Raw genomic sequence first — 11,046 nt, 5'->3', positions numbered from 1 at the left:
TCTGCATCTCTGGAGAGCAGTTCAGCCTTCAGGTTCTCAGAGATACTCAGCCTCTGTGACATGTTTCGATTTGAGATGATGGTACTGATGTATCATCAGCTGTATTCTGTTGGATGGAAATGAGACAGCAGTGTGCGTCCCTATGCCCAGGTTAGCTTCTGCCCATATTAGCATACAATTGCAATTGTGAACAGCAAACGATAGCAACTGCAATCACTAGAAAAACCATATCTGAATTACCTTAGGTCCCTAGTATGTACTTTCTATGGTACGACTGATACAAGCAATTAAAATTTTACCAAGAAGAACTTCAGCCTCTAAAGACACTCACAGTGGGCTTCTTAGTCCTTACACATTCAGATGGATGGTTGTACATCAGGGAAGAGCTTGTAGCTTATTAGCATAGTTGCATATGCAAGACCAGCAAAAGACGCACACATGTCTACTGTAGCGTCCAACTAAGAATAAGGTCCAATATATCTTGCCCATTAGTAAATCAAAATAGAAGTATTTGATTAAATTAAATCCTTTCAGTAGCAGATTAACTATTACCATTGCTACACAACAAAGGTTCCTGTTATTTTTTGGCAATTTGAATAAAAATTATTTCAAAGCCTCTTTTAAGTCCCAAAATTACCTCCTGGTTCCTCAGGCTATAAATGACTGGATTGAAGAATGGAGTGAACATAGCATAGACAATGGCAAACATTTTGTCATAGTCCACAGTATGTGCTTCTTTTGGGCTGGCATAAACAATACAAGCAGCACCGTAGAACAGAGTCACCACAGTCAGGTGTGAAGAACAGGTGGAGAAAGCCTTCTTTCTTCCCATAGTGGTCTTTATCTTTACTATTGACAATATAATATTAATGTACATGATGATGACAATACCAAGGTTGAACATCGTTGCAAAGCCTCCAACACATCGATTTATAGTGACGGTAAGGGTTATATCACCACATGCCAGACTTAGCAATGGTGCTAAATCACAGAAGTAATGATTTACATAATGTCTTCCACAAAATGGAACCTGTGAAGTCAGTGTCATGGGAATTATTGCCATTAGAAACCCAGTGATCCAACACATCAAGGCTAAATATCTGCATATTCTGGCGTTCATGATGGTATTGTATCTGAGGGGCTTGCATATGGCCAAAAAACGGTCAAAGGCCATCATAGCTAATAAGTTACACTCCGTGATGCCCAGACTATGGAACATGTAGAGTTGTGCAAAGCACAAATGGAAAGAAATCTTCTTGTCTTTGGTCACCAGCATAGCTAAAAGTTTGGGCGTAGTGACTGATACATACCACATCTCCAGAAAGGCAAGGTTGGTGATAAAGAAATACATGGGGGTGTGTAGATTTCTTTGATAATGCACCACCAAAACTATCAACATATTTCCAGTAATGGTGAGGAAATAGATGATGAAAAATAAAGTAAACAATGCAACACTGTTGTTCTCCAGGTTGACAAATCCTTGTAGTAGAAAATAATCAAAATATGTTTGGTTCAACATCTCCATGACACAATTGGTTCAGTGAGATGTATAATACATTTTTATGGGTCACTGACTTAGTAATTGATTTACCTGATGGGTAAAAAAAACATAGTTAAGGAACAAACATTGTAAGTTTTTCTTCCTTCACCATCACCTCTTCTCTTGAACCTATACAGAGATTTCACTAGGGGGTGCGGGTGCTGCGGACCTTACCAGAGTTTCACCCTCACAGATGTTAACACCAAAATCCTTCCTCAGGAACAGAGAGCCAAGTGTTGCACTGTGACATTATTGTGCAGTGCCTGGATTGTGTCACTGAGGAGGAGCTGGTAGAGTCTCTAGGGTCAGCTCCACATCTCTGGGAATGCTGGACATACCCCCCGGAGTGATAAAAACAGGGGTGTGCCCCAAGGCTATGCTCCTTCTTTTGAGGTAATGCCTCTATTTGATAGCATGCTCAGTGGGCTTTATGTTGCGCACAGGATATCACCATACCCAGTGACGCAGCTGAACCTATACCCTCATAACATCAGTATAGCTCTGTCCTTTGTGCTCCTACCAACCTTACACAAAATTTGTAATCTCTCTAGCTCTACTGGTATCTTTCTGTCATTATGTAAGTGTGCAGTGATCATTCCTATTTTGAAAAAACAGATATCTGACCCTATCTCTCTCTCAAATTGCTATCCCATCTCTTGGCCTGCACAACCATGCAAGCTTTTTGAGACTTGCTTACACCTGCCTTACACACAACTTATTGGAACTATTTCAGTCAATCTTTCATTCCCAAAATAACACAGAGGCAGCACTGATGGTATCCTGTTTATAGATCTACACTAAAAAGGTCTACAGTCAATAGGTCGACCACTAATGGTAGACATGCATTAGGTCAACAGGGTCAAATTGTTGACATGTTAAAGATAGACAGTTCAAAAGGTTGACATGGTCAAAAGGTCACCAGGGTGAAAAGGTCGACATGACAGTGGTCAACACACTTAAGGTCAGCACAAGTTTTTTCATTTCTGTTTATTTTTTTTCCATCTCTTTCATACTTTACCACCCACGTGGACTTCTAATTGGAATAGTAATCTTGCCCGAAGCATGGCGAGTGAAGCAAGCCATGTTAGGGTATGTGGTACACTAATGGGGCTTGTTTGTGGCAGAAAAGTGACAAAACACAAAACCCCCCAAAACAAATAAATTGTGTCTATCTTGTTTTGTGACGACCTTTTCCATTTCGATATTTTGACCCTGTAAACATTTTCTACTGTTTACCTATTCTATGTCAATCTTTTGACCATGTCGGCCTAATGTCTACAATTAGTGGTAGACCTATTAACTGTAGACATTTTTAATGTAGATCTAATAATCCACACCCAGCAGAGGCGGATTTAGACCTCATGGGTCTCTAAGCAAGACACAGATTTTAGGCCCCCTTCCTCTTAATCTATTGCTATTACTATATGGTATTTTTGTTCTAATTTATGTGTGTGCATCCTTAAGGCTATTGTTATCTAATAAGACAGTCAAATTTCAAACCTGCTAATAAGGGCTAAGGGACAGTTCTATCAATTTTAATTTTAAATTAAGTTTTAAGATAATTTTTTAATGTATTCTAATTATTATTATTTTTTTTACTTTTTTCACATTGGTGCAACTGAATTCCAAATCTGTGCACATCTGCAAAAACTAGAAACATTGGACCCTATTCAGTAAGGAGTGCAAATTCAGCTTTTTAGCAGAATTTGCAATCCTTTTTGTCACGTGCTGGCCGCCCATCACAGGAAAAGGCTGCCCAGCATGCTACCAGCCGCCTCCCCCTGCGATCAGACTGAAATTGAGGTCGCACTGCAATTTTAGCGTGATCGCAAAAAGTAGGGTAGCCTCCTGCCAGCGCAGCATGGCTGTGATGGCAGGAAGGCTGCCACCATCTTTCTGATTGGAGCGGCTGCGTGGGACATCACGCAAACCATACTGATCATGCCGACACCATGTCCCCCGTTTGACTGCCGCCGTCCCATTTCCATGACGCTGCCCCTGCAACGCTCTATCTCCGCCTAGGAAACTGAGTATTGCCGCCACCCTCCCACCCCGAGAACGCCTCTGCCTGATTGACAGGTAGAGGCATTTGCATTTACTTTGGGAAACCCGCAGAAAATACAGGAGCATGTGCCCGCATCATCTTAGTAATTTTTGTGATCCGACCTGAATGAGGTCTATAAAATTTGACAGCAGATTAAAACAATTTGGTTCGTCTAGTCTGCCCTTAAATGCATACCTAATGAAATAATTTTGTAAAAAAAAAAAAAATCCCATACCCGACCTACCAGAGAGAGAGGGGAGAGAGACAGATTAGAGTGCCAGAGAGTCCTTGGAAGAGAGAAAGTGGAGAGTCAGAGAGACAGAGGGTGTTATAGAGAGAGAAGGTATCAGAGAGAGAGAGAGAGAGAGAGAGAGTGAAAGGGGGAGATAGAGAGAGTGCCATAGAGGAATGGGGGAGAGAGAGCAGAGACTAGTGACCCAGGGAGAGAGAGATGGGAGAGAGGAACACTACTTTTGCTAACATCAGGTGTGATGGAGGCTTCATGGTATTAGGCCCCACCCCTTCCACATACACTCATGAATTAAACCCGTGAAGGGGCGGGGCTACAATTTTCAGTCACAAAGCTGTCTCCATTTCAGTAAACAAAACTCACTAACTACACTGCTGCCTGGAGCCGGCAATGAGTTCGGCAATGTTTGGCTGTGCTGCAGTGGGGGGTGGGGGTGGTCCTGGCTGGCCTCCCCGTCCACCCTGCTTATAATCTGTCCCTTGCCCCGCCCATTCCTAAATGAAAAGAGCTAAAACAGCTATACTCATATAAAGACAGCAGCTCTCGGGGCATTTCCCTAAATGTAACTGAGGCTGCAATGTTTGGACACACGTGAGATATGACTTTGCCAGCACAACAGCACTACCACAGCTATACCTGCGCCCAAACAGCAGGTCTCTGCTAACAGAACTATCCTGCACATGTAAGCAAATACTGTAAGAAACTACGAAATACACATACAGCGGTGAGCACTGGAGCCCTGCTGGCAGGCCCCCTGAGACCCCCGGGCCATAAGCAGCCACCTCGGATGCCTAGCAATAAATGCACTACTGACACCCAGCACTGATTAAGGCCATTACTAACTTCTTAATGTTCTGGATCTCTTTGCTGCATTTGACACTACCTAGTTCTTTAGGACACTGTCCTATCCTGGTTCTCAACAAACTGTACTTATCAAATTGCTCTTTCAGTGTTCATTTCTTTGACTTTGCCTCCTCTTTGCTTCAGTTGGAGTTCTAGGGGGTCTATTCATTAAGCAGTGAAAAGTCTGGAGAAGTAAGCCAGTGGAGAAGTTGCCCGTGGCAACCAATCAGCTGCTACGTATGATTTCATAGAATCAATTTTATAAATGTTACCTCAACACTGATTGGTTGCCATAGGCAATTTTTCCACTGGCTCACTTCTCCATACTTTTCACAGCTTTAGGAATAGACCCCCCTAGTCCATTTGCACATCTCTTGGTAAACTTGCAGCTCTTTTAGATTTCAGTACCATCTGTATATATTTAATACTCAGATCTACCTATCCTCTGCAGATTTATCACCATGCGTACTGGTCTGTCTTACTGAATGTCTTTGTGCCATTTGTATCTTGGGTGTCATCTTTCTACCACAATCTTTCCAAAACAGAATTAATAATATTTCCTCTAGCCAATAGCAGTTACCAACCTGATATCTCTATCACTGTTGATAACTCAACAGTCAACTCTACCCTAGAAGCTCACTGCCTAGGTGTCATACTTTATTCTGAACTGTCCTTTGTTCCCTACATTGAATCTGTTTCCAAATCCTGTTACATACATCTAAAAAAATATATCCAGAACATGCCATACACAGTCTTCAAAGAGAAAGGGAGAAAAATAATTGTATTATTTTTCTCCCATTCTCTTTGGAGACTGTGTATGCTGTATTTACTTCATAAATAAAGGAGTTGATACACTCTGAGCTTTGTAAACTCTAATTCATATTCATTCATGTCCTTTAACACTGTTGCTGTAGGAGGCAGCATATCCTGGTGATGTTGCGATGCATGCACATCATGGAAAAGCGTGGCATCCAGCTCCCCATTGAATGCTATGGTAGCGGGAGCTTGCTACCGCCGCCGGTCAACATGTAAAAATCTATGGGTAGTGGGAGTGCCACCTTTATTTGCAGTTTCTCAAAGTTTATTAGATTATTGATGTTTATACAATCCCACAGGGCAGGTATATACATTTTATTCAGGAGCATGTGGGTATTTTTCAGGTATAGTTCATATTCTTAGTACAGACAGATTAGTAACAAAGGCAATGGACTCTGGAATCTCAAAGATTTTCATTTCTGATCTTGCTTTGATTTTGATAACAATTTGCATACCTAATTTGAATAAGGGTATACGCTTCTGGAGATTTCCAGCATATCTATATAACTCAGAAGATTTTTGTAAATTTCTTAAGTCTAAATGTTCTAAATTCAAGAAGGATAACTTAGAACATAGAAATGCCCAAATACTATATTGGGAAACATCAAAAGTAGTCATCATATTATTTTATATCTTTCTACCTATGTAAAAAAAAAATGCATTTCTCAGTAGTAGCGTGTCTGTGAGCTTTAAGACATACGTGACCAATCAGACAGAGGCTTCTTTCAAGGTCTGTAAACAAATAGACAACTGCTTGAGAGCTTTTTATTATCACAAATACTTTCCCAGATTATTCTAGGGATTGGTTCTATAGGTGAGGTAATCATGCAGGCAGACTTTTGGCCACATTGGCTAAGACCTTGAGGCCTAGGAATTACAAAACAGCAATATGTAACCAAAAATAATGGGCTAATACTAACTAATAGTGCTGATATTACTAATATATTTCATAAGAATTATACTAGTTTTTAACCTCTTTCCCACTAGATGTCCCTTTGATTGAATATCTGATGATTGAATCACGACTTCTTTAATTTCAGTATCTAAAGCACAGAAAGACTTACTTAACCTTTATATTACAATGGGTGATATATAAGCTGTTCTTTCTTCTTTACAGTTAAGACAATCTTCAGGCCCTGATGGGCTCTCAGCAGAATATTACAAAATACTTCAATAGGACATCGCTCCTATTTTGTTTGAACTTTTTCAATATATACATAAGTACAGTCCTGAATACTACATCTTCAGTTTGGCATTTACAACACTAAAGGCAGGTAAAGAACCTCAATTAAAGACCTCTTACTGACCTATTACATTATTAAAATTGGATTTTAAACTTTCAGCTAAAATTCTGGCTAATAAACTACAATCGCTCCTTTCTTATTTGATGACTGACCATCAACTAGGTTTTGTTTCAGGTTGTCACTCGATCAAGGAAATAAGAATGGCAATTGGCACTATTAATCTTCTTCTACTCCTAGTATATTGCATAGTTTAGATGCTAATAAAGTAGAGATGAGCTAGTTCGGTTTTACTCGGATTTACTTGGTTCTCAAAACGGCATCTTATTGGCTCATGGATGTTACGTGTTTTGGATAGCCAATAGAAAGAATCCAGATAAAACCGAACTGGCGTTAATTCTGGCATTACAACCGAACCCGCTCATCTCTATAATAAAGCATTCAACACTACTGTATATCTTGGTCCTTTTTGTACAAAGAACTGCAAATGGGGTTAATTTGTAAAAAAAATTATTGAGTTTATTACATTTTTATTAGAGATGTGAGGATTAGTTCTCCAGACATATGAACCCACCCAAATTTTGTAGATTCAAACCGAACCAAAACCTGGCCTAAATCTCTGGAGAAGATCTGAACTGAGTCCCAATTCAAATCTTACCATGGTTCAGAATTTGGATTTTTAATCAGAATTTCGGGTTTTGGATTCAGTTGGGATTGCAAAAGTAACATGACTAGCTGTTTTTATCATAATAATAATAATAAAAAAAAATCTGGATCCAAAACCAAAGCCAAAACCAGTGAAGTGGTTTCTGCAAAACCAAAACTCCCTGACAAATTAGAACCAAAAACAGCAAAAATGGGCCAGCACACATCTCTAATTTCTATATGCATCTCTTACTAGATAGTTATTAATTAATGGTACTTTTAGTCAAAAGATTAATATGGGCAGACGTACAGTACCTATCAGGGATGTCCTCTCTCTCCGCTTTTATTTAACTTAGTATCAGATCTAATATAGTGATATTTGACAGATCTTGAGAGATCAGACTGACAGTGTTTGTAGATGATCTTTTATTATATATAACAAATTAGAAAGCTTCACGTAATCCCTTAATGCAAAAAAATTCCAAATTTGGTAAAGTCTCTGGATTTCTAATCAATTTTGATATATCAGGGGCTATTTATTTTAGGCAGGGTTATAGGGACTCAGCATGGACATACTGTAGGATTTACCTATTCGTTAGGCCTCAAAGTTTATAGCTTTCAGATGTACAGTAGGCATGCTCATCCATGCTGCAATGTGTACTCAATGAGTCTATCTACAGTTGGCAAACTGATTTCTCAGACAGATTAAAAAAAATTGACTTCAACACAAGCAAGTGAAGCATTTCTGGGTTTAATTTCCGGAAATTTGGCATTTATTAAAACCCAACATTATACTAGCATGGTGGTCTAATGCATTAGATGCATTTTTATCTTTCCGTACTCCACCCTGTAAGGACAAATTTGAATTATAATACTCTTACAACTGGATTAAGCAAATAGAGAGATACATTCCCCCAAATATATGTGAGTTCTTTGCTTTATGCTCTAAAAACCACATACAAATTATTACCCGCTCCTACTTATGTGCAAATGTTTTTAAAATATTTCATACAGCCTATCTATTACCCTTAAGATGTTGGGAAATTGGACTCTCACCCTTATGTCGTTGTCTAAAATATGGAACTAAAAAAATGGGGGTTTTACTAATATTCATTTGGTCAATTACTTTTCAGTGACTGCGGAATAAGCTATATTTGGCATATTACCTCAGGGTATTAGGTCTTCATTGGGAAGCCATTATTTACTCTTGCCAATATCTGCAGCCACCAGGAACTATATTACAGATGTGGATTCACCCAATACCACCATTCATGTCTATGTTTCTGGATAAGTTATATTTTTCCCATGGACTGGGTGGAATCCCCTAAAGAGAAACGGATAAAGAAAAAAAAACATTTTTAAGTATGGAAAAGCTATATTTCCACTCTATCTGAACCATTTCAAAGATGAATAAGAGATTGTTTTGTGACCACAATGTGGTACGAGATTCATATACTTACAAATGATCCACTTATAATCTTAACTTTTTAAGTTATTTGTTTAACTGATATGAAGGAGTGTTGTACTAGTCATGCCCTGCCATGCTATGTTATGCTATATTTTATTTTGTATAATGGAGATCAAATATTAGAATGTCTTTTTTGCAAATAATTTACAGTAGTTTGGATATAATGCACTAATTTTATATATAAGACAATTATGATAATTTTTGCCATTTCATCATTATGATTGAATTATTTATATGATTTGTGAATTTTACTGGATCTTTGACATTTTTGAGAATGGTTTGTTTGTATACTAAAAGGACATGCAATAATTAAAATATGAACAAAAAATATCTGGTCTGATTCATTGACAGGCACTATGGCAATTGCAGCTGTGAGTGTCCAAAACTATAAATAAAACAGCAGCCCTGAAAAGATGATGCCCAGCAGAGCAATCACAAAAGAACAGCAACTGTGTATACATTCCCAGCGCACACACACACACATCCTTCGATAATTGTCAGCTTGATTAAATCAACGGCCATGCAGCGTGGCAGCCTAAACAGAGATGCTGGAGGCATGCTGCTTGAGGACAGATTTGCAGGTGCACCCAGCAACATGATCCAAAAATAAACATGACATGCCTGCATTTTTGCCACAACTCTCCCATCAACATATTTTCAGAATGGAGGCATGTATAATAGATGTTAGGGTGACCAACTGCCACAAATAAATGTATAGACTGAGTGGACACATGTACAAAGATAAAAAAGAAAAGTTAGTGAACCTCTGTATATAAATTCATTTTTCAAATTCATCCGGCATAGGAGTGGGAGCGAATTTCAGACCCTTCTTCAATACTCTTTCCTCTATTTCTGTAAGTTGTCTGGAGCTTAAGTTGAAGATTCTCCTCTCTATTTCCTTTGCTACTGTTTCTGATCTTATATTCCTAGATTTTTGTTTGGGTTTTGGTCTTCCTGTCCTTTTTCCTTTTGTTTTTTTTCTTTCCGTTATGATGGTTCAATTTCACCTTCTTCTTCTTTCTTTGCGAAAAGAAGGATCCTTTATTGTAGGCTTATCCTATTCTTGAGACATTTGGTATGGGATAGCTCTTGAGTGTTCAGTCTGATCTTGTCCCATAGGGTGTGGTACTGGGTCAGCAGGTGGCCATCTGTCGACTATCCATCTCTCCTGTCTTCTTGAATTGATGTATTCTGGTGTTCTTACTCTTCTTCGATTTCCTTGGTGAAACCTATTTGTCCTTTCTGGTGTTCTAGATCTTTCTCGGTTCCTAAATTTAGTTCTTATATCTCCTTCTCTATTTCTATCTCTAACCAGTGTGGTACGCCTGGATTGATTCCAAGTCCTTTTGTTGGTTCTGGAAGGGTGTCTTGGCATCTGATACCTATCTCCCTTGTAGTGATTGTAACGTGGCCAGTATGCTTGATGTTGATAGCGATCCCTGGTTCTTGAGCGGTACCTTTCTTTGGTATGTTGGATGATCCAGTTTGTTTATGAAACACTCGGGCCACTACTGTTCAACATATTTATCTATGACCTAGAAATAGGGCTGGAAAGCACAGTGTCAAACTTTGCAGATGATACTAAACTGTGTAGGGTAATTAATTCAGAAATAGATGTGGAGTCTCTGCAGAATGACTTATCTAAACTTGAAATCTGGGCATCTAAATGGAGAATGATGTCCAATATAGAAAAATGAAGGTTATGCATTTCGGGACTAAAAACAAACTTGCATCCTACATATTAAATGGGGAAAGTCTATGGGTAACAGTTTTGGAAAAGTATTTGGGGGTACTCATTGATAATAAACTTAATAACCGTATACAATGTCAAAGTGCAGTAAAGAAAGCAAGTAAGGCGTTAGCATGCATAAAATGGGGAGTTGAGACAAGGGACGAGGATGTAATTCTGCCGCTGTACAAATCATTGGTACGTCCGCACCTGGAATATTGTGTAAAGTTTTGGGCACCTCTGTATAAAAAAGATATGAGTGAACTCAAAAGGGTTCAAAGGTGAGCTACTAAACTGATTAAAGGGCTAGAGGGCCTGGATTACAAGGAAAGGCTTACTAGGTTGAACATGTATACACTGGAAAAGAGGCGTCTAAGAGGAGACATTATTAATGTCTTCAAATATATAAAGGGGCACTACAAAGAATTATCAGAGGAATTATTTATTAAAAGAACTCTGTTTAGGACACG

At 38.8% G+C, this 11,046-nt stretch overlaps 1 protein-coding gene across 1 annotated transcript; it reads right to left on the bottom strand.

Moving 5' to 3' along the window:
• Positions 1–577: 577 nt before the first annotated feature.
• Positions 578–1,525, bottom strand: LOC134979968 (olfactory receptor 6N1-like). The gene has a single exon (XM_063946571.1). It carries the CDS (start codon positions 1,523–1,525, stop codon positions 578–580), a length of 948 nt encoding a protein of 315 aa, XP_063802641.1.
• Positions 1,526–11,046: the final 9,521 nt, after the last annotated feature.

The sequence above is a fragment of the Pseudophryne corroboree genome, chromosome 12, assembly GCF_028390025.1.
Source record: "Pseudophryne corroboree isolate aPseCor3 chromosome 12, aPseCor3.hap2, whole genome shotgun sequence".
Taxonomy (NCBI): Eukaryota; Metazoa; Chordata; class Amphibia; order Anura; family Myobatrachidae; genus Pseudophryne; species Pseudophryne corroboree.
The sequence above is the reverse complement of the archived record's forward strand: the minus strand, read 5'-3'. Positions and strand labels throughout refer to the sequence as shown.